At 26.7% G+C, this 26,113-nt stretch overlaps 2 protein-coding genes across 5 annotated transcripts; both read right to left on the bottom strand.

Annotated features, from left to right (window-relative positions):
* Positions 1–11,737: 11,737 nt before the first annotated feature.
* On the bottom strand, positions 11,738–13,024 carry LOC101492003 (uncharacterized). Its single transcript, XM_004505132.3, has 2 exons — positions 12,671–13,024; positions 11,738–12,353 (listed from the first exon to the last, which is right to left on the bottom strand). The coding sequence occupies exons 1-2, from the start codon at positions 12,939–12,941 to the stop codon at positions 12,085–12,087; spliced, it is 540 nt and encodes a 179-aa protein (XP_004505189.1). The 5' UTR covers positions 12,942–13,024; the 3' UTR covers positions 11,738–12,084.
* Positions 13,025–15,809: 2,785 nt separating this feature from the next.
* Positions 15,810–20,201, bottom strand: LOC101491270 (peptidyl-prolyl cis-trans isomerase CYP40-like). 4 transcript variants are annotated; one of them, XM_004505129.4, is made up of 9 exons: positions 19,887–20,201; positions 18,336–18,836; positions 18,138–18,225; positions 17,964–18,016; positions 17,696–17,800; positions 17,460–17,535; positions 16,619–16,656; positions 16,483–16,544; positions 15,810–16,209 (listed from the first exon to the last, which is right to left on the bottom strand). In XM_004505129.4, the coding sequence occupies exons 1-8, from the start codon at positions 20,055–20,057 to the stop codon at positions 16,491–16,493; spliced, it is 1,086 nt and encodes a 361-aa protein (XP_004505186.1). In that variant the 5' UTR covers positions 20,058–20,201; the 3' UTR covers positions 15,810–16,209; positions 16,483–16,490. The 4 variants fall into 4 exon arrangements, with proteins under 4 accessions (XP_004505186.1, XP_073226574.1, XP_004505187.1 ...); XM_073370473.1 differs by lacking the exon at positions 19,887–20,201 and adding an exon at positions 19,672–19,794; XM_004505130.4 differs by lacking the exon at positions 19,887–20,201 and adding an exon at positions 19,295–19,410.
* Positions 20,202–26,113: the final 5,912 nt, after the last annotated feature.

Raw genomic sequence — 26,113 nt, 5'->3', positions numbered from 1 at the left:
TCTCAAGTCTACCATTAAAACAAAGAGTAATTAGCAGGCATCCCTAATATCCCTAACATAAAATAGTTTCGAAAAATCATTATTGCCGCTAAAACTATTACGGATTGAGTATTAGATAGTTTCTTTATAACAGTTTGTGATATTGTTTTAAATTGTATAAATAGACTTTTAATCATGATGTCTCTAGAATAAAACAGTTCAACTAAAATTATATCGTACTCCCACTATATTGTAAGACGCGTTAGATAATTAACCATCTAATATAGCACTAAGATCACTCACAAACCGAAGAGATTATGACACTAAGACCACTTTAAAGTCGAAAGGATAATGGTATTTAAAAACACTCTTAAAATCAAAAGGACAATGATATTAGAACTATTCTTAAACCAAAAGGATTCTTAAAATTGAAATGGCAAAAAGAAAAGAGAGAAGTGGTTCGGAAGAGTGTCGAGCAAGAGAAAGAAAACTGAGAATTGCATCCAACTTTGTAGTGCTTTTTCTAAATAGTAAAACACTATTAATAATGTTGAAAAGAAAAATAGTCAAAAAACAGAAGATTCAGATCAAGTGATTGTTGGAAGCTAAACTCGTGCCCAGACTAGACGAACAGCGACACATGTAATTGTTAAATGATATGTATCTCGTCCCGTCACAAAACTGTATATCCTTTAAGACACTTCCAATGGTTCAAGATACACTCCATTAATGGTTCAACTTTCATCTTATATACACAAGAATTGTATATTATATCTATTAGTATACTTTATGTTTCAACAAAACAAGTGTTTTGCAGCAAGGTTTGCACTATTTTGGACGATAGTTTATTTACAACTCATTACTTTTGATCTATTTAATCTACAGTGCAAATTGATTCAATTTAAGAGAAAAAATATTATAAGTTTTTTTTTTCTTTCTTTTTTCACATATTCCTTTTACCGAAGATAATTCTATTTGAATACTATTAAATACTAAATATGAACAAATCTTATATTTGAAATTCAAATTGTGGTTTGTCAATTGTGAGACTTTAGTTCCTTCCGCTTGACTCAACAGTTCCAAAATTGCATCAACATACATTTTCTAAATTAATGCATTATAATACTAATTTATTTTTAAAATCATAATATATGAGTATAAGACAAATGATTTAAGACTTGAATGATTCAAAGTCTTTCGAAATTAAAATTATCTTTGCAACTTCTGTTACCTATCTAACCTAATCTAAAAATAATAGAAACATAAATAGATAATAAAATAGATATCAGTAACTATTGAATCGCGGTTGACCTTCATGCCTACTTTGTCTCAAAAGTTTTATAAGATATCGAATTTTGTACTATTAGCACTTATCAATTATAAATTACAACTTCAAAAAAATTATTTTGCAAACAAATTTATTCTATTTTTTATTCACTAAATATTAATTCTTAAATAAATTAAATAATGTTAACATTTAGTGTTAGAAAAATAATGGAGGAAGTGGAGTTATTATTATTATTATTAATAGTATAATTAATGATTATTTGACAACTGTCTTGTATAATATTTGAATTTTGTTATTTGATGTTACAATGTCAAGTTATTAACACTAACATGACACCTATGGAGCACATCAATTAATTATTCTGCAATTAAATATTGTGAATCGATTTTGAAATTGAATAAAAGAATAAAATGATAGTGAATTGTAACTTAGTGAATTATGTTCTTTTTTATAGAAAATTGAATATGGGTCTAATAGTAAAATAAACCATTATTTCATAATGTGTAACCTTCTTTTATAATAGGGACAAAAAATATAAAAATATACGGAGCTTGTTATAAATTAACTTTCTTTCTTAAATATATATATATATATAACTTTCTTTATTTTTATTTAATTTCTAGCAACTTTGATTTCAAACAGGAATAAAATTTTATGCGACTTTTTATTTCATCTAATATTTTTTTAATTTAGAGAGTGCGACTGTAGAAATTATAAGGATACAGTAATTTAAATTTTCATTTAATAATGCAAAAACTTATGTTAATATTAATCAATGTGGAAGATGGATTAAAATCAATTTAATTCTTTTAATACCAGCATTAATTAATACTTGGTGACGCTTTTTTTTCTTCTTTTTTTCTGAAATAGTGGTGGTAACTTTTTTCCCAACGTTCCACTCAGTCTCCAAACCACACTTCTCTAATTGGATCATATAGATGTTAAAAACATGCTTTATGCAAAATTAAGCCCTTAAATATATAGTTTTAGCTTGTACCATGATTTATGTCATAATCGCGTACTGTATGCTTGATAGTGCCTTTGGAAAATAATATCAGTGTAATTAAGTTTATGTTTCCCTACCCCAATCATTTTTTATAAAATAAAATTAAAATAATGAATTATTCACTGATCCAAACGTACACAGTCAATAAACACATGGGTAATGACTAAGGGAAATAATGGTATGCATGGTAAGTAAATAAATATTAATGTCTTGTACCCCAAAAAAAAAATTAATGTCATGATCAATCAACTATATTGTCAGGTGTAATCTTGAGTTTAGACTTGTCCACTATCGCAAGGGTGGTAGATTTCATTGAAGCCTTGTCCACTATTAAAAAGCCAAAACTGCAGCCATCAACCATAGTACTTTTATTTTTATTACTTTGAATAAAATTCAATTAGTTAAGAGTCGTAGAGTTTTCTAGCAAGAAAAAGACTTTTGCCGGATACCACAACGATGTCTCAATTATTCTCCTGTCAAATAATAAATAAATAGAGACACTTATAGGAGTTTCAGTGTGTGTTTGTTTCTTGGGTGTTAAAAATAAGTTGAATATAAATTAATTTGTATTTGAATATCTTCAAGTAAAAATGAGTAGTTGAACCGTATATTTTAACGTAGAAATCAAGTTTGAACTTAAAATCTTCAATTCCTAACTTTAAGCTATAGTCAATTTTAAAAAACAAGAATAAGTCTATTATGTAGCAATCAAACAAATCAAAATCAATTTTACACCTCCAAAATTGATTTTAATTCCCCCAAAAGTACAACCAAACATGCACTAAATGGTGTTTTTCATGAAAAAGAAATCTCAATACGAACGTGGTTATTCTAAAAAAAATCCAATTGAATATAATCTCATATAATTATGGTGGAATTGAGACAATCAGAAAAACACTTTTGATGTCATCACCTAATTAATTGTACATTAGATGTTAGTTCAATGATTAAAATTTGACATTGTAACGAATTTTAAATTCCATTAGTGACAATTGTAAAATGAATATTAGTGTTAATTTAACTAATAATAATTCTCTTTTTAAATATATTAAATTGATCATGTTACTTTTTTACCCTTTGCTCCTTCCCTATCTTTTGTTACCTATAATTAGATTTAGTTAGATATGGTTTAAGGTAGTTAGTTAGTTATGATGAAATTTTGTTATGTTAGTTACATTACAAGTATTATATAAAAGTGCATCATACTCTAATCGTATAATAATTCTAAACATTATCATTTCAAATTTAATATTTCTCTTTAATCATTTCTCTTTTTTTATGTTCAACCATAGTTTTCAAGATATTATCAGAGTAATAATGATTTAATACATTCTTTCTCAATATTTTTCTTGATAAATTTTTATTGATTCATTTTTAGTTTTTCATTTTCTATTAAGTTCTTGAGATTTTTTATCAAGACTCCCGTAGATTCTTGTTGTATCCACTTTTATTTTCCAATTTTCTTTATCATTGATCTTGTGTCCTTCTCTCCTCTGTTGCTCTATTGAGAAAATGTTATATTGGACATTGTCTTATATGATGGGGTTGTTTTGACAGATTGGTAACATCTCACTAACATTGTGATGCAAACACTCAAAATAACATTCAAATTTGGATGTACTTTCACTACCGAGAATAAACACGCTAAAGCAAAATTCTCAATTTAGCTATGTGTTATTCATTTTTTCTCAAATTGATTGTATAATATTTGAAGATTGAAAATAGTTTGTGATTTGTGATATGATTATTTGGAAGTTTCATTGTTAATTAATCATATTCTTCTTTAGTGATATATTTCACTATAATTTCATTCTTGTTAGGCATTGTTGACTTTCTCGTTGTGGTTCTATCTTACAATAATAAAACAATTATCATTCTCTTTGTCCTCCTAACTTATCATAGTTAGACATTTATCATTCTTTTTGTACTTCCATCCTACGATGGTTAAGATTTGTTAGCCAAATTTGACTTTTGAATATTATTGATTATATATTGAAGTGAATGTTGTGCATACTTCAAAATATTTTTAAGTTAGTCCAAAGTAGGTAAAATTCTTCGACGAGAGGCATGTACATCGACCGCTAATACTTCTACATCAACTTTATTTATTTAGCCGATGTAATTATATATTTTTTTTAATTTTCATTCATTAGTTACATTATATTTTTTTTATATTGTTGTTCCCAATATGGAAATGTTATAACACACTATCAACTTGCAAAATTGTTAAATATATTTAATTATATATGATTTAAGATAGTTAAAAGTTAATTATAACTAAGTAAAATTTTGTTATATTAATTACATCAAAAACATTATATAAAAGTACATCACCCTAATTGTATAATAATTTTTTTTTAATTTTATATATTTTTAATTATTTTTCTATTTATTAAGTTGAACCATTATTTTCTAAGTTCATCAATTCTACTATGTGACTCACTTTTCTTCTTAGATAGTGTCGAAAATTATTTATTCTAATAATTTTTGTTGAAAAAATGTTAGAAAATTAATTTTCTTGCCTCATGATGATGGGGCGGTGAAAGTGGGTTTCCCACTAAAATCCCATTGTAAGGACACAAATTTGACCATAATTAACCATTATATGTGGTGTGTTTAATCAATGCATCCATTTTTTAATAGGCAATCAATGCATTCATTTAAAGTTGCTCACCTGCTTCAAGGTTAAAAAAAAAATATTGGAATCCATCTCTTAAAGGATCTGCAACATTAATATTAATTTATTTTTCTTAAAAAATCAAAGACAAGTTATAAACATGAAAAAAGGAAGATTTAAATTAGTATCATTATCTCAATATATTAAATTTCTCTACAAGAATTATATGTAGAGGAGTGAAAATGATAGTATTACTTATTTAGTGGAGGATGACATGGAGAACTTGAAAGGCCTCTCTGGTTGAGTTAGAAAAATATGTGGCACTATCATGATTTAAACAGGCAAAGGCAAGTGATGAGTAGTATTGATCAAAATTATGTAGGACGTGTCCCCACATTGATAGTAATACGTGTGATGTGATGCACATGTGCGTGCTACTTACATAAACAACTAACTAACTACTAACTACTACTCGTATATCAACTGCACTTCTCAACTTTATTCTCTCTTTTGCTATATTAATTCTTTCTCTATATTCATTCCATTTAACTTACCATACCTTGCAATTTTTGTTTCTTCACTCATAGCTTCTTCGGATTGTTTGAAAGACCGCAATTAAATAAGAACAATTTTTTCTTCTGATAATTAAAAAGGAACGGGGAAAGAGTATAACAATTTTAATTACTTTGGATATTTTATTTCACCGAGTAGCTAAGCAACCATACATTTGAGTGCATGAAATTAATTGAGTTCTAATTTCTAAATCGGATTTAATTAATACTGCCAAAATGTAAAATAACAAATCAAATTTTGTTGGTTTCTTAAATTCCAATTTTCCCCCAACTACACACAGGTGAAAGACATCTTTAATTAGGTCAAGCTAAAATGTGAGGAGGAAATCTTTTTGATGCATATGATATTTTGGCGGTTACTATGCTAATATTGATACATTCTATGGTCCCTGTTAATTTGTCAATGTGAATTGAACTTGAAGGTTCAAATTCATTAGAAGTTAGATCAACCACCAAATGCCAAAATAATCACATATGATATGATCCATCACATATATACTAATTAATTAATTGATATCTGACCAACCCAATTAGCTTTACAAAGATTTGATAATTTGAAAACACGATTTTGTTGATAGGAAGGTGGATCAAATTATACGCATGCATATGAATCTCCCATATATTTGAATTTTTGAATATCATCCGAATGAGAAAATCCAAAGTGGTCTAAGAATACATAAGATTCCTAATCTTTCATTTTCAACTGCATAATTTTATAAAATAGACTTAAGTTAGTTTTGTTTTTTATCTACAATAATTTTTAGTTTAATTCCATATCTATCTTCTTCTACTATTTTTCATTTGAAGCTTCAAAGTACAAATTTTATTCAGTTGGTCAAATTTAATTCTAGTGGACATAAACATGGAAGTTTGTCTTATATATTTAATAAAATGAACCTACGGCTTGAAAAACAAAATACATTAATTTAAATACCACAATTAAAATATAAGAGGTTGAAATGGAGATTTCAAAATCAGATAGAAACTATAATTATTGTCTAATAACAATCGGATAATAATATTATATAAAAATTATTATAATTTATAAATTTTCTCAAACATCTATATAATTTCCAATATATTCAAATTCTCTAAAAAAAAATATTAAATTATATTTCATAGTACTCTAATACAAGAATACTATAAGAAAAAATAAATAATATAAATACAAATTAAAATATTTCTGACGTATACATCTTATAATAAAAGAATTAGAGCTTATTTATATAGTTCTCATTTTTGTCTTTTTTTATAATTCTAAACTAACATGTGAGTTAGATTTCAACTAACTCTATAAAATTGTTTGAATAGTAAAGATAATAAATGTAAATTAACTGTTATGTGTCCTGTGGCAGCTCTTTTAAATGACGGGTCATAAAACAGCAACAACAATCTTGTGTACATGAAATGATTGTACACATGTATGTAGCTGCAAAGTTTTCGAACCATTTTTTTGTCTGCTGCCAAAATTTTCAATACTTCAGAATTTCTTCATCAAAATAAATTGCTGTATAAATAGAAGGCACGAATAAGTTGCTGTATATTTTCTAAGTCTCACAATAAGTATTATTTTAGTTAAAGAATTATTTTAAAATAAATGTTATTTAAAATTTTCAATGTAATTTTAATTTTTTTATATTTTCATTTAATAATTAATATATACATAACTTTCAAAAATCCTGAAAATCAAATTAATAATTAACATAGCTAGTTTGGAAAAAGTACTTAATTATTCCCTTTTGTAATATATCTACAAAAATCTCAAATCAAAATTATTGTGACACGAAAGGAGTAAAATATTAAAAAGCTTAATTGCAGTTTTAGTCTCTTATTTTAGTTGAATCACGAAAATCGTCCTCTCAGTTTTGGTCCCCATAATTTTGGTCCAAAACTTAATGAATTGTCATTTTTCTTGAGACATTATTTATGTACAATTGTTGCATAACGAAATCTTAAGACATAATGTGGCTTAAATAAGCGCATAAAAATGACATTTCATCTAATTTTAGATCAAAATTATATTTAGATGACCAAAACTAGAGAAAAATAAAATGAGATTACTATTTTCGTGATTTCACTAAAATATAGATACCAAAACTGCAATTAAATCTATTAAAAATGAATAGAGAAAGTTGCTATAAGGATAAACACGTTGAAAAGTAACTAATGATTTTCAGAATATGATATCAATATTATGAACCAGCCTCTTTGTCCAAGTTGAATAATTGCAACTGTTGTTTAATTATCAAAGCATATTAAAGAGATTATCAACTCAACATATACCATTTCCTCAAAGACAATCATGTTTCCAACCTGCAATTGTGAAGTTGAGTTATGCATGTGTGTCTACTTTCCCGAATTTCTAAACAATGCAACTTGATAGTTTCCACTATCCAGTAGCAATTCTATCCAATAGAGGTTACAATTCATCAGTTATGTTTTGGAATTGTTTCTGAGATTTGTAATAGAGTAGTACTTTAGCTAGCATCAGCCTTTTTGGATCTGTTCAATCAATTATAATGACCAAGCATAATGGAACTTTAACTTTCGGTTGCAGATACTATATTTAGTCATGGCAGTGCCAGTGGGAGAGAGCTTCATAATTCTGTACTTGATCTATTTTATTACATAGATGGATACATTGTACTGTTAGGCACATTCCTCCATTTTTATCGTAAACATACATGTACCAAATTGGACTTTCAAAAACTACTATATCAATTTTTTAATTTCTTTTATAATAATTTTGCCCAATCTTGTTTACATAGAAAAAATAATTTATTATAATATTACAACAGTTTCGAATTTATTCCATATGTTTTGTAATTTCAGTTCCAATTTATTACTCCATTACCTATCACTTTGATTACCCATCAAATCTTTTATTTTTATAACTCATACAAAAAATAACAAACCATTGAATATCTTTAAAGCATCATAATGCAAGTTCCATTGTTTTTCAACCACCTTCTTGCATTTGGTTCAACTCACTTAACAATGATATAGACATTATTAAATGTAACTAAACCACACTCATTTGTACGACATATTTTCAGTTCACACATACTTCAATAATATTGTTCGTCTATTATCAATTATTGCTGAAAATTATATATAACTATCATTAGATAAGAGGTGAGTTTTTTCCTTATGATATTCAAAATGCAACTCTCATAATATTTTTTCCTATTTTTTATAATTAAAAAATACAAATCATAATTGAAACATAAAGATGAATAATATTAAATATTTGGAAATGAATAACTTCTAACTATTTCACTAACTTTTGACCATTTTACTATTCACTCAAAAAATTTATGTTTTAAACATCTACAAACTCTTCTTGCCTACCATTTTTTGTAACCCATTCTTAAAGTTTGTTGACCACGTCAAATAATTATTTGAAAATTCTTTTCACATTCTAATTATTTAGATAAAAATAATAGTTAAAACAATTGAAACTGCTGTCCATCCATAATACCATAATATATAATTTGGTTACATTTTGTCTAACTAACATTTTTATTATATAAAAAATATTATCATTATTTAACCTTAAGAAATTTATATTTCGTCATGTAGTGTTTCTTTCTTACATATATACCACTTATATTTGCACACGTGAATAATTGTTTCAATATTTTGAACACTATTGTAAACATTATTTTTAACAAATTACTACTCACGAATAAATATTTTAATACACCGAATGTCACACGATATCATTTAGTGCATATTAATATTAAAAATTACGATAAACATATAAAATTAAAAATGTCAAAAATTAAATATATTTATAAAATTTAATGTTTCAAAATTAAGATATATCATATAAAGTGAAGAGCATATTATAGTTAAATGTACAACTTTAACAATAAAGAAATGTATAAATATTTAACAAATATATCATTAAAAGGAACACTTCAATAAAAACAAAAAAACATAAATAAACCAATTCTACATTTAAAAAAAAATTAAAGACAAAGGATTGCATTTTGAAAGTTACAAAATCTTATGATTAATCTCATTTCAATATCTTTTGCATAGATTGTATTAGTTAACAAGGTTTTACATTTTTCTTTGTATTAAAACAAACCTAATTTATATATAGTTTAAAAAATATATTTGTCTTTTGACACAAATGTTTGAGTATATTATATTCTAAAACAAAAATTACTTTATTTTTAAATTACATATTATTATTATTATTATTATTATTATTATTATTATTATTATTATTATTATTATTATTATTATTATTATTATTATTATCTTATACTCACTAATATATATATTAAATTTTATTGTGCAACGCATGCGGCGTGTATTAACATTTAGTTATTAATTTTAAAATTTGTAAATATAGTCTATTATAAATATGATAGTAATTTTCAATCAAATATTTGATTTCTTTGAAAAAATACTCGTCTTATTTGATTTCTTTGAAAAAATACTCGTCTTGTATACTATAATTGAATGACTACAATTATTATTGTTAGCATAACTTTTTCAATGTAATTTGTCTTCTATTCTCTCTTAAATATTGTAAAACTTAATCATAATAATATGGAGAAATGCAATAGAATTGGTCAAGTGGTGAGCGATTTGGTCTAGTGGTGAGGGATTTGATCAGTATGCATGAGATTTTCCGTTAAAACCTCATTGACTTTAAATAAAAAAGACAAATGCAATAAAAAATCATAATATATTAATATGGACATAAAAAATAATCGCTCATTCAAGTCTCGATATTTTGCTTTTGTCTTTTATATGATTATAGTTTCTGGTAATATAAAATATACTACTGAATTTTAATTATCGATAATATATTTAGAAACAGAAAAGCAAATACCGAATATAATCCTCAATAAAAAAGGCAAGCTCTACTAAAACCGGGTTGCAAAATAAAAACTTGAAAAGGGCCATTGTGTAAGCCCACTTCCCTGGACAAAAAAACTCACTCATGGTGACCTTTTGTCATTTTTTATCATCATATCATTTTATTTTTTCAAAGATTTTATTTTTAAGATTTTTAATATCAAAAAATTTATTTTAAAGTTTTTCGAAATTACCAAAATATTTTTTCAACATTATCAAAACACAACTCATTATATGAAAACTTGTAGTTTTACAGAAAAAAATTATTTTTTAATTTTATAATCTTTTTAAATTTATTTTTTAACATTCTCAACATTTTATATTGAAAAATTTTGGTAAAGGTTTCCGATACATATTTTTTCAACATTTGGAAATCTTTTTTTAAATTTTCCGACACAAACCTTTTGTATATATTTTTTAACTCTTTTATACTGGCAATTTTTTTTAAATGTATCTAGTACACCTCTTCTCAACCTTCGATTAATTTTTAATATTGAAAATTTTATAAAAAATTCTCATAATTTATAATAATCTTTTATATTTAGAAAAACTTGATTGTTTGGTCTGAAAATATTTGAATGGTAAAAAATAAAATAAATTAAATTTGAGTTGAGTTGATAAAATAGTAAAAAAAAAAGTTAAGACTAACTTTGACATTTATAAAATTGGGGCATATAGAGTCTAATTTTCCCAAAACAGCACTCCTCGTAGGACATCGAAATCCCAAAGCCCATATCATTGTATGGTTTCCAGCCAAGCCCAAACTATTCCACGGTCTTTACGAGAAGGCCGTTTGTTGTAAAATGTATTTTCTTATAAAGAAATGATTTTTCTAAAATACAAAAGTTAAATAACTAACTCTTTGATTCATAAAAATAATATTTAATTTACTGATTTATAGAGCAAATATATTAAGATCCTTGAATTTATAAATATACAGTAAAAGCTCTCTTAATAAAATAGTCTTGTGTAATCGTGCAGGATCGAAAGAAAATAAATTAAACTAAAATTCGAATTGCATTTTTCAAAATATATTATTTTCTTAGTGAGTGGGGGTAGGAATACATGCACCTTGTGATATCAAATTTCACTTAATTCAATTTAAGATTGACCCAAATCAAATCAATGGTTTATATTTGAAAAAGTAATTAAACAGGACTGTAGTATTTTTAGCTGAGCATCTGTGTTGGAAAAGTAACTAACATGACCTGAAGCTAACCTTTTTCTATTATCTCGTGCAACATTAATTGAAGCTATAAACGCTATTAACAAGGTCAAACAATCGCCAATTTATAAAATGGAAAGTGCTATGCTATTTCGTAATTGCAAGAATACATGAGAGTAGAAATAAAAAAACATAAATCATAGAGAGAGAGAGAGAAATACTACAAATGAAATAAACTTACAAATAAGAAACACATAACATCTATATTATTCAAACCATCACAAAATCATACATGTTGATAAGTGCAAGAATAAGAAAAACACAAAATTTAGGTGTATTTTTTTATATGATTTTTGTGTGGTGTTTAACTTAATCAATTATGATTGCTTTAAATTCACAATCACAAAAGATGTATTTTAAATTAAGAACCACATAAAAAAAACACTTAAAAAAATACACCTAAGTTTCTTCTATAAGAAAACTGTTTTATTTTAATTTAGTGGAATGTATAATGAAAATTATTAAAAAAGGAAAAAGTATAAAATTGAAAAGTTGCATGCAATTCGAATATGCATTTTCTCAAGGCGATGACCAGAAGGGACGAAGCATTGGGAAAATAGCGAATTTCATTTGTCCAATGTTGCAATGTAATCCATTTTTCTCACCGCAAGCAAAGTAATAAGGTTTCCACTTGTTTAACACCAATTCAAATCCCTCCCCACTACCTTGTGTGTGATTAGCCAACATCTTTGCACTTTTAACATCACAATTCATGAAACTCCACCAATTTCGAAACATGTACACGCTGTGTGGGAAACTCGTTGCATTTGGAGCATCATACTTGAAAACTACATGCATAAATATATACACATTAATACTAAAAATTATCATTAAAAAAGTATTAAAAGTAATATATATGCTTTAACAATTAGCTTGACCAATGGAGTTTATAACTTATACTATACCCCTCTCTAAATATGAGCTCTATTTGAAATTTATTTTTTGCCTAAATATAAGTATCTTTTGAAATTATTAGATACATTAATATTTTTTTTTACAAAAAATGCTCCTAACTAATTAATTGCATTTTGTTGTTATTGTTTAACTAAAACATTAATTAAATTGTAATATTAATATACAAAGTAAATAAATTTAATATACTTACCGAGAGTATCATTGAGGTAAAAAGGGCCACTCTTCATAGCCCAATCTGAGTAGTTATAGCCAAAATGCCAATTTTCAGAGCCACCCACAATAATCTTCTTGGGTTGTTGTTCTGTCTTATTTATATGGTGGTGATGGTTTCCAAATCTAGACCTCCAATCAGTGTGGTTAAAACCAAAGGAGGGCCAGTCCTTGTTTGCCATAGTAACTGCAAACATTGAAGCGGTTATAACCAGTAAGGTGAGGACATGAACAAAGTTTGTGATGGCCATTGTTGTATGAATATTCTATCTTGTCTCTTAGCTGTTTCTTAATTAATAAAGCAAAGGGAGTGAGTGTGTTGTGATTTGATTGGAGTTATTAAGGAGGTTTATATAGAGGTGCTTGTGAAAGGAAAATAAAGCATTATAAGTGGTGGTGTGGAATGACCAAATTACTACTTTTCATTAGTCCAAATATAAGTAAGTGGGGGTAGAATTTGTCAAGACTTAGGAGTCAATACAAAAAATATGTCCAAATAACTAAATTAATTTATGCAACATTTTTTTTTATTACTCGAATTAATTTATGCAACATTGGAGAGATAGATTATAAAATGAATCTTTCAAAAGATTAAAAAAATAAAAAATGAGAGACAAAATAATTCTGACAATAAATCGTTTGCCACATCAACATTTTTATCATCAAATTTAACATAGTTGACTAAAAGAATCACTTTGAGTAATTTTGATAGATAAAACAACTAAAATAAATATTTTAAACAAATAAAGGGCCGCATTAAATTTTGACAAAAAGATAAACAACCAAACTATAATATTTTAGTCTAAATTTTATAAATTTAATTTTTAAGCATTGACAATGTAAATTTTTTTACACACTCGATACATCATAATAATTATGTGCACGACTTTTAAAACAATTACGATAAAAGTTAAATATTTTTAATAATCTAATATTTGTAATTGATTGACAGTATAAAATTTTTCTACATTAACTCTATATATAAATTAAATTGATTTTATATTTATCGTGTGGTTTAATTGATAAAATAAATAATTTGCAAATTAACCATAGATAAATATAAGAAGAATCACACAAATAAAAATAGAATCAGTTTAATGAGCATAAACTATTTTGTATAAAATAATTTTACATCAATATCAATTGAGAAGTTACAATTTACTTACATAAGTTCATTTTTTAATTGCAACTTAAAAACTTAAAGATAACTGTTCTGTTTAACAGTACATTATGATTGGAGGTCAGTGTAAAATAAAATTACAGGAGGCATATTCTATTTTTAATCTTTTAAAATATATTGGAGTTTTATGAATTTAAACCGAAAGATAAAATGGTTTGAGATCGAGCAGAACTGAAAGCAGAGAACTCGACCAAGTTTCCTTTTTTAATAAAGATTATTTATTCACATTCTTTACCCATTGTTTGGCATTTATATTACTATTCATTTATTTAGTTAGTTTTGGTTTGTTTCTTAAGCAAGTTAATTCAGTATTAGAGAGAATTGGTTGGTGCATGCTTGGCAGACATATATATGAATTGGTAACAAAAATAGTGGGAATTGGTATTGAGGAAAAGGTCAAATGGGGTGGTGTTGCTATTATGAGGTTTGAATTTTATGAGGTCAAAACAAGTGTTTCTCACTAATATTGCACATTTAACTGAAAATCTAGTGGGTAGAAAATTATCATATAAAACTGTAGTTATTAATTCCATGACTTAATGTAAAATTAAATACACGCCTTTGAATGATGTGATAATGATGGCTTGGTGGCGTTTTTGTTTTGTGACTGAAGAACAAAAAAGCAGAAGAAAAAAAACTATCGTAGAGGTAGAGGACTCCTAAGACTGAAATACGTTAAGATTAGGTCCAAGGTATTTTAAGTTATGTGTCACTAAATTTTAGAAAGATTTAGATTGATTCATTATAATAAATTATAGGTATATTTATTAGAATATGTCATTTATGTTTTGTTATATATAAATAGAATTGGTAAATTGTATTCATTATATTTAAAAGATGGAGAGGAAACAAGAATAACAAATAGGAATTCATAATGTTGGGTTCTCTGTGCATTCCGGTTTAATTAGTTCGGGAATTGTAAGTTACTCTAATGAACATTAATGACTAAAAGATTAAAATGGAGTGAATATGCAAATTGATAAGTGTCGGTCTAAGTTAATTTTTAAATTTGTGAATTGACAAATATATATTTGACAATGTAAAATATTAAAAAAATTGTGTAAATTTTGTTGTTAGGTATTTTAATATGACATTTTAATTGAATATGTGATTTATACACGTTAATTCCACACGAATGTCATGAAAACAAATTTACAGTTAAAATTTAATTATCTCAAAAATAAATTTATGAGTAATTATAATTGTACACTGACTAATTATAGATAAATTAGTTTATAAAATATTTAAATTTTATAAGAATATTAGTATGAGTTGATGACATTTCAAATTCAATTAATGCAAATCCATGCAACTAACTTTTTTTTTCTTCTTTGGCTGGGTTAAATAGCATATGCATGCCATGACTTTAACTATGAAATCAATCTGAAGAGATTCCATATGAAAGCTTCAAAAAGTTACCACTTACTTTAATGCGAAGCTTGCAAGTTAGATCATATTTAAATACCAAGCAAAACATGCGATAAATTAACTCAAATATTCATATTTTCAGAAACAACAAAAACGTCCATTCACAACTCGATTATTAATTACTATTTTGAATGATGAATAATTGTTGTTCCTCACTTTTTCACTCTTCATATTATTCTTATTCTTAGTTTAGCTAGAGAAATGGCATTTGTATAGTCCCCAAATTTTCCATTGAAAACAAAAACCTTTGTTTATTATCAAGTAAGGTCTTAGTTGAGTGTTTTGACTTCCATGACCATAAGTTAGAGTGTGTTTGGAGAAAATTTATGACATATCTATAAGTTATTTTTTGCATATTTCAATAAACTCTACAAAATAATTCAAAGAAACGGTTTAACCACATTCTCTCTTTGATTATAAAAAAAGCTTCGGACACATACGCTTAATTAAGATATCCAAACGCAGCATTGCAATAGTTGCAATGGTGGTGAAATAAAACGAATAAGAGAAATTGCAAAATAAAAGATCCATCTGCTACAATTGGGGAAAATAACCACATTAAGAGATTATTCAGTCTGAATACTATACTTACAACCAGGGTGTGTGGTTCTTGATTTCTAACAAAAAATGTGCTACATTACAAGTATAAGTTCCCAATAAGAAATATCAAAATCACATACAGCAATATCTGTGGTCCATCAACAAAACTGCTTTTCAATGACTAGAACCACCACCCAATAAAATTATCACAGTAAAATAAAAGGTTGACAAAATTGTTGGCTTAAAGTTTCATTTGCCTCATTCTCAATACTTTTAGTTTAAGTAACAATGGGTTCAAGCCCAAACCTTTTACCTTTTTGTATACATATATGCTGCAAGTGTATGATTGTTCACATTGGCTCTACATAAACCTGAAAATGAGGAACAAAGAAGAAGCTGCATATCAACAAAAGCCGCAATTTAAAAACTGCTCATTACTCAATAATTCAGTATGAAAATAAGTCTATATGCAATTATGCAACTATAATTGTAATAATAATGTAACTCAAATATGGAAAATTGCGATTGTCGCACATGTGTGTTTCTACTCAAACGCGCATGCAAATGTTGTTACATTTTATTATTTTATACTAAGTTGAAATGCAGGCGTATATATATATATAGTCATCACTTCTGAGACTAACCTTTGTGCTTATTGGAACATCTTACTATATGCTTTTTTCTCTAGATCAGTCCTATGAGATATCTGCAACAAACAAAACCAGTTAGATTCCTGACAAGTATATAATGCTTCAGTGCTTGTTTCAAAGACGCGCTCACCTTCTTCCTGGCAGCAGCAAGTTCCTTTTTTATTCCAGCTGAACATAGAAAGATATCAAGTAAGCTACAGAAAGATCTAGATTATAGGATTTACACAAAATATTACAACGTTCAGCGTAAATGGCCACATTTAGCCGCATAACTTTTAGTTCTTCAAAAATAACCCATCTCTTCATTTAATATTCCTGCTTTCTTCCTCAACATCCCCCTTACTTACATTACTCGAACATTAATTTTCAACTTGTACCATTAAAAATGTCATCAAGTACTTGTTTTTTTGTGTTGAGAAAACTGACTCTAACATGACTAAAAATTCTTAAAATTTGGGTTGAGTCTTGACCCTAAAAATCAGTTTGTAAGGTGAGTACTACCTACCGATGATAAACATGTATTCATATCATATCTCATCAATGTGAAATATCTCAACACACTACTTTCACGCTCAAGATTGGACATCTAGAGCATGACTTGAAGGATCCAATAACAAGTAGTCCAACGGATCTTGGATGCTCTGATACCGTCTTAGAATTTGGGTTGGACCTAGCTCAAACCTATTTGTCAAGATAAGTTAGACCCAATATAAAAATCTAATATGGTATCAGAGTCAGGTTCTGTTATGATCTTAGAATTTGTTTTAGGTCTAACTCAACCATACAAAACTGACTTGTAAAGGGAAGACTATTCACTACTTATAAACACTTATTTAGTTATTTAGGCCATATCTCATTCAATTTGGGACTTCTTAACATAAATAATATCATTAAATGTAATCCCTGCATATATATAGTACAGAAGAGTACACGACAAAGGCTTGATCCAAACTTTTATATTCATTACTAACCATCATTTGGCTCCAAGGTCAGTGCCTTCTTAAAGCTTTCAACTGCAGCATCAATGTCATTCAGTGCCATGTATGCCTGGTGAAATGGACGTAACATAATAAATTAATAATTATCAGAGTAAAGAACAGAAAAAAGCAGGACACATTAAATACCAGCAACTAGATGCCTGACATAGTAAAGGGTGACAAAAAGCTTCTAGCTTATGACAATAGCTATTCAATAGCCATACACCAACCTGTCCTTGGCGGAACAAAGCTTTGGCATTGCTATCTCCTTCACGCATCGCAAATTCTGTGTCTAACAATGCACCATTAATATCCCCTAATTTCAATTTACAAGCCTGTAAAAAAATGAAAGGAAAAAATAATAATCAGTAGAGTGAGATCAGTTTATATATGCAAAGTGGCAACAGGACTCAACAAATAATACAAAAGTAAATTGTCAAGGTAATTAATATAGGTGCATTTTAAAGTTATCCGCAACAGTGTACAATTCCAACTTACAGAGCTGTTAGTAAATATCTGAGACTTCATTTTTCTCAAAGCTGAACTTTTCTCTGCAAAGCCATAAATAAAACTACTTATTATATGTAAAGAAGGTGAAGTGCATTTGTAGCATAATTGCTGCACATTGCACAGTAAAGTAAAATAAATAAATAGTAACAAAATGAAGCAAACCTTCATCTATATCGTCCTTCTCCCAACAAATATCTAGGTAACGTAAAGCCTTTCGATACTTCCTTAGAGCCATTTTGTAGTCTTGTTTCTGTCATGAAAAATTATATTAATTTAAAACTATTATCAGGCATAAATATTTCATTCATATCTTAGAGGAAATAATATAGCTCATTTTACAGTATAGAAAAGCACCAATACCTTGAAATACTCATTGCCAAAAGCTTTGATTGAGTCAACCGATTTCATCCACCAGTCAAGTTCACTAGGGTTATCAGCAAGGTCTGCTGGCCAATCAGGAAACGTATCACCGTCTTTGAAAAAGTTAGATATGCCATCATCTTCTCCTTCAGGAATTTCTCCACAATCCACAATTTTAACTTCGAGAACAGGACGGTCCTCATCTCCGGTCGTAACATGCTCAATTGAACGGACCACGCCCATTCCTTTAGCAACTTTCCCAAATACAACATGCTTCCCATCTAGATGAGCTGTTCGGGTAGTACTGATAAAAAACTGAGACCCATTTGTATTAGGACCCGTGTTTGCCATTGATAACATCCCTTTCCTTTCATGCTTCATCTCAAAATTTTCATCTTCAAACTTGAGTCCATATATAGATTCTCCTCCAGTACCATCTCCTGCAGATATATCGCCTGCTTGGATCATAAAGCCTTTGACAATACGATGAAAGCAAGATCCCTGAAAATACAATAGAATATAAACTGAATTCAATAGTTGACCCTTGAGCTAATATAGGTGATTTATTTTTTAGGAGATAATAATATTTTAAGAAAAAGACAAGTTGGTGTTCATATCATGAACAAACTCAGGATGCACTCGATACACGTTGATGCCCAGTAGAAACAACACTAGACAAATATATTTGAGTTACAATACAAATTTTTGTTCTATATATTGTTTGATGGTAACAATGCATAACAACATTGTTGTGTGTGTAAAATAAGCATGTGAACATTTGTGTATGCCTACAAAGCCCCAATACTTGATACAACACGAATGCGATATGACATAAATACAAGGATAAATGAAATTCTTAAAACCTAAAGATATGACACAACATAGATATTTTAAGGATTAACACAAATTTATTATGTTAATATCTATTTATATAACTTCACCATCCTCCAATCTTTTACCGTTGAGTCAATGAATAGATCAATGTCAATTCGATAAAAATAAGGAAAAATGAATGTCTCTGAAAACTGAACTTATCAAACCAACTTCAATCAGATTATCGTCTCAAGCATAAAGACGAGGAGAGTAGTTAACTTTTACTCTGAAGAGTTTCGTTGACTTTTAAACAAGTAACTGTGGCGGACTACTTATTAAGGTGGTCCACTAAAAGAAGAAACAATACAGGAAAATTTAGCTCCACCCAATTAAAAATAAAAGTAGAAACTTTCAGAATAAAAAAGTGAACGACTAAAAGGTATCCAATCTAGAATAAAAATAATAAAGGGAACGACCCTGTTTTCAGAATTGATCGTCCAATTGTGAGTAAGAAACAACACACCTCCAAGTTCAAGTTCAAGTTCAACCCTTTTTTTCTAGATTAGTTCAAATTCCAGATCTTTAGCAGCGCCAATGATTCTCAGAATGAAATAAAACTACTACTATAAGACAGATTGTTAGAAACCCAAATATTTAATTTTTAAATAAGAACACATAGAGCAACCCGTTTGATTTGAATAAGAAAAAGGAAAGTAGAATTGAAGGGTAAGAAAGGACCTTAAAATGGAGGGGTGCCCCAGTATTGGGACCAATGCCTTTCTCGCCAGTGCATAGAGCTTTAAAATTTAGAGCAGTTTTGGGAACAATATCGTTGAAAAGCTCAATCACTATCCTTCCTTCTAGCTCTTCTCCTATGCTAATGTCTAAGAAGCACCTTGTTCTCACCATTTTTAACTTCAATGACTCAGAAATTCGAATTGAATTGGATGCAGCAGGATAGTATAGTATAGAAGACCTTCTAGATCCTTCCCTCCCTGAGATCTTTTCTTTCAGAGTTCAGAATTCAAACACTAACAATTACAAACACACTGGCTCACAATCTGTATAATAATAATAATAACAATAATAATAATAAATTATTACTATTAAACTAAAAATTAAAATTTATGATTCCAACTTTTGAAATTTTAAAATTGTTATTATTTATACAAAATTTTCATTTTTTTTATTCTTTAATTGTTAAGACTCTAAAAATAATATAATAAAATAGATTTTTATTGAATGATTTTGGATAAATTTTCTATAAATTAATATTATTTTTATGAATAAAAAAGTTAAAATTATTTATTGACTGTTATATTTTAAGAAATATCATTATATAAGAACAAATAAACATTATATTAATTTTTTATATTTTATTTAATATTATCTGTTATGAATAACAAAAATTTAAAAAAAATTAGATTTATTTTATTAACATTTTTATTAACTAATATCTAACATTATAATTTTATAAAAATTAAAAATTATTTATTTAATCATATATTAAATATATCTATACATATCGTATTCACATCCAACATAAATTCTCTAATAATAAATAAATAAATGAAAAAGACACTTGAGAAGGTGACTCCTCTGCTATGGTGACCATCTCTAGAAGCGTAGTGGATGAGTTTGGTTTGTTGGGAGAAAGAAAGCTGTATGAAGTTAAAATCAGAAAAATATACGATTTAGTTTGGTTTGTTTTTCAAATTATTATTATTTTTTTAAAATCAACGAACAACATAGTGATTTAGTTCGGTTTCATGAATTGATATTTTAAAATGAAAATTTTGTTTTTTTTAAATGTTATTATTAAATGATTACAATTCAATTATGCTAAAAAAAAAAAATGATTAAAAATATATATGGGTACAACATGTTTTAAAACAACCTTTTAATAGTGTGGAATAAAGCAAATAGTCATGAAATATAATAGTTTGTTTTGTGCTTCGAATGATTAATTTTAAATAATATTAAATTGATATATTAAGTGATTGAAGTCGAATTTAATTGATTTAATCGATTTACACTCATATAAAATAAAACAAAATTTAATCACCTTAATTGTTTGGATTTTCATGTTTATTAATTAATTGATTGAGTTATTACATCTCTAACTATTTCTGCTTCAAAATTGGAAATAACAATAATTTTCAAAAATGATATTTAGGATTGCCGACAGGTTAAACGTAATATTCCAAATGAATCACTCAAAATTAGAAGATTAAGTATACACTTAAAAAAATTAAATTATGATATTAAGATGGATATACTATTAAATTTCTTGCCAACTAATTTAGATTTTACTATTAAAAGATACCCTGTTATGTAAATCACCTTTTTATTTTTACTCATTACAATCAGTCAATCTTTTGGAACATTACATTTTACTACTCATTTAGAATTCACAACATAATTTTTTTTTGAATTACTGCTAGTTACCTTTTTTTTTTTTCAACTTTATTTGGGCTAATCATAATGGTTTATCTAAAATATTTAAAAAATAAAATTCCAAGTAACTCTAAGCTTTTTAAGGGTAAATAAAAAAGGAAATTTTATGAGAAATAAGTTTGAGGCATTGTTTTGTTTATTAAATAAATAGATAAATTAGTTATTAAAATTGTAAGTACATATAAATAAATATATTGTTTAAATTGTAAATTTTTACTATTAAAGAATGTGATGTGACACATTAACTTTATGTTTTTTTTAAAGTACTTTAATATAAATGAGGAGTATATTACACATCCTACATATTATATCTACTCTCCAAGCAAACGAGTCGGTCAATAAAAATGTTTGTATAGTTATGGTATCAAATAAAAATTATGTGGACGTAAAAAAGAAATGTATCATTTAATTAATAGTTTTTTAACTTTTCTTTTTGTATATGGACTCAAAATCTTATGACCATGCAATACTTTCTCGTGAATTAAATACAGAGTATTTCAATATATAAAAAATAAAAAATAAAGTCACATTTACATAAACTATATGGTGACATTAAATATAACTCTATGGTCAAGTGGATTAAGTGGCTATCACTATTATTGCTGTATATATGGCCCGGATAAAGGTACCACTTTCTTCAAAGTGGAAGGAAATTAACTTCTCCTACCCATTTATTTATTTAATGGCACAAGCCTGCGTTATCTTTGCCCTGTCTCTTCTATTGCCTGCGCCATGTGAGCATTTTTTTAAGTAGAGAGGTCCCATTTAGCCGCACCAATATTAATAAATGGATTCCATAATTCTATTTTTATTTTAATAATAATAGGATTAAGCCATTAAGGGTTGTTTTTATGGTACCTAAATAAAGTGAAGTTTTGTGATAACTTTTTCTAAAATATTTGACAAGTATTACTTGTAGCTTTTATTTCTTTTTAACTTCATATTTTGAGCATAAATATTATAATTATTATGTAAACACATTAAAATGATACCTTTTAAGTACATAAAAGAATGATAATGTTTGCTTCAATTTTTAAGTATTGTTTTTGAAAATCATAAAGAACCTTCACTTTGCTTTGTGCTTGAAAAATATTAGGAGAGGGATGATTAATTTTTTTTGTTACAAAATAACTACCTATTATAAAATAAGATATTTCATTAATTGTAATAGAAAAATATAAATATAAATTTTTCAATAGTAAATTTTAAAGTTTTCATACTTTGGACTGACTATCATTCCTTACTCTAAAATTTTGTAAGGAAACCAAAAAAGAATTCATTAAGCTTCAAGAATATCGTTATGTCTCATGTTGCTTATAAAACAAATTTGATACTCTTTCATCTTATATGAATGAAAATTTTATTGTGCAAATAATCTAAAGAGGGTCGTCGACCCAATACATTATAAGACCTAAAACGAAACTATTAGATATATCTTTTTAAAAATTAATAAATAAATTATTAATATTTTATTTAATAATTATAGAAAAATTCTTTAATAGAATTAATAGTATTTTCAAATCTATTTTCTTTATATTTTTTTAAAAATAAAATAAGATATTTCAACTGTTCTACAACAACAACAAGAATTCATGTAAAAAAAATCATCTTTTAATTGAAGAAGAAAATAATGTGTATACTACAACTCCAATGACTCATGTTAGCCATATGTTCACTGTTTGTCTCATGATTTCTCAATTTATAACTAATATTTCTCATATGGGCAATGTACTCACTTTTTGTCTCATAATTTTTAATTTATAATTAATATTTCTATGATCCCTACCATCTTCGTTAGCTAATTTAATTGTATTAAATAAAATATTAAATAATTTGCAACAAAAATATATTTTATTTAATTTATATAAGATTTTATTAGTTGATAGCAAAAATTAAGACAAATGTTTCACTGTGATATGATATTGTACAAGAATGAAAAAACAACAATACCTTTAATACAAGATGCTTTATAGTGAAAAGCAACGTCTCTATTATCAAAATTACAATCAATATCAATTTAAATAAATAATAATTCTATAAAAAATTTAAAATTAAAACTTTTTATAAGCCTTTCTTGTTTTTGTGTATACTAAAAAAAATTTATAATATATTATTGAGCATTTATACCTTATAAAAATTGAAGTAAAACAATCTTTTTTGACGAGGTCTAAAACAATATACGAGTTTTTCACTTAGGTCGACTCTGACTTTCGATTAAATAGTACGATATAGAATGAAAATATGAATCTAAATTGTGAATTTAATTTTCATATACTAAAAATATAATATATATATATATATATATATTTGATACATCATCAATTTATAATTAATAACATACACAATTTTAAAAATAATTATAATAAAAGTTAAATATTTTTAATAATTTAACTAACGTGATTAATTGACAATATAAATCTATAAATTAAATTCAATGCTAAAATTATATTATTTGTACAAATATATTTTTTTATCAATCAACTGACAATTCTTTGAATTCTCGGAAATGAGTACTACTTTTATCCTTGCCTGAGCAAATTCATCTTGCCACCGTGACCTTCACGGTCCGAAAACTCTTGGAAGAAGAGAAAATACTAGTACTAGCTATACCCTTTGATATTAGTCATAACTGGTGCAGTGAATGTCGTTATATAAGACTGGTAGTTGAGACAAAAGCTGTGTTTATCACATGGTAATGGAATTGCCATAAATGTGATGCTTAATATAGCCAGTAACAACAGAGATTCACATGGTCTAGCCGTCCTACAAATTTGGGTACATATGCAAATTCAAGGTTAGCTCTTAGACATTAGACATGGACAATCTCACCAAAACCATAAACATGTGATGTGTAGTGTCATTGCCACTTCTATGTTTAGCTATCACCTGGCATATAGTCCTAAACATTAATTAGTTTTTCAAATATAATATTTCCTTTTTAAAATTTTGGTGGAAAAGATTTTGAATCGGATACAATAAATATATTAATGGATGTTTTATTAATATTTTATGATTCATATTTTAAGTTTGGTATTTTAAATTTAAATTTAAAATTTAGACTATTTAATTTTAATCAACAATTACAATGTATTGACTGCATAAATATATCGAGCACATGTTGCGTGTTATTTAAATGCTTGAGATAATGAGCATATGTGGTCTGCATATGTATTATATTATGTCAAACCTTTTAGTACTATACTCCATTAAATATTTGTTGTTTATTAAATTTAAAAAAAATGTTTAAAAATAATTTTCAGTTACCGAATATATTACTAAGTTGAGTTGCGAACTATATCATTTTTTTTAAGACGTTTTACGGTACTGTTCAAAATTATACAAATAGACTATCAACTATCTTCAATATGATTATAATAACCACTCTAGAAGTATGATATTTAAAAACACTCATAAATCAAAAATAAAAATAACAGTGGTATTAAGATCACCCTAAAAATATCAAAGAAACATATAGAAAGGGGATCATTGTAAAAATATCAAATAAATATAAAGAAAAGAGATAAATGACTCGAAAGTACATCAAAAATAAAATAAAAAAGATAAAATATTAAAAATTGCATTTAAATATTTTTTACAAAATAGTTTAATATTCTTTATATAATGATTAAAATTATCTCTCATATACCAACAATTTAATATGCAACTTTTGTATTTATAAAATTTAAAAGCAATCGATATAAAAAAGTTTTATAACGTCAGATTTTAACCATTTTTAAATTCACGTGTCAACATAGAATATGTTTCAAGAGTATTTGTTTATGTGTGTTAGAATTTTTGGCTCTCTAAGTGTCCATTTCATATGGTTGTTGCTAATGAATAGAATAGGTTGAATGAAAGCCAACCTCATTGAATTTATTTAGATTTCCTACTGTCATGCATAGACGCAGAATTCCAAATTTGTGTTTATAGTCAATTTTTTGAATCTACAAATCAAAGTTGTTTAATATTAATTCAACGGCTCTAAAATGTAAATAGTATTGTGAACAACATTTCAATAAATCACCTCAATATCACATATATTAAACATTAGATCATCACAAGGGCTTAAAATAAAAAATTTGACATGTTTTGGATCCCAATGCAACTTCCGAAAGTATTTGCAATTTCAAATTTCTTTGATTGTTTACTAGATACAGTGACTCTGTCTCCTGGATGATCAAAATTCAAAAGTAAAAACATATTGGTCTTGGCCATAACCAAGAATGTCAATTTTCCTTGTCTTGTCTGCATCCCAAAAGTTATGCATCATAATTAGTCCACACCTCACTTGTCAGAATCCAAAGATGATGACTATATAAGTAGCAATCAATAATTAATAAGATTTCCACTTTTATATAAGCACTGAATATAAATACTCAACAAACAGTCTCGAAAAAACCTTATTGCTGTTCAAGGATTGCAGATCCAATGCTACTCTTAACTCCAACAACATTTATTGATTTAAAAGATTAAAAAAAAAAAACCAGCCAACAAATTGAAGGATTTGA

This window comes from Cicer arietinum, chromosome 6 (assembly GCF_000331145.2).
Source record: "Cicer arietinum cultivar CDC Frontier isolate Library 1 chromosome 6, Cicar.CDCFrontier_v2.0, whole genome shotgun sequence".
Taxonomy (NCBI): domain Eukaryota; kingdom Viridiplantae; phylum Streptophyta; class Magnoliopsida; order Fabales; family Fabaceae; genus Cicer; species Cicer arietinum.
Note: the sequence above shows the minus strand (reverse complement) of the source record. Positions and strands in the feature narration are given on the sequence as shown.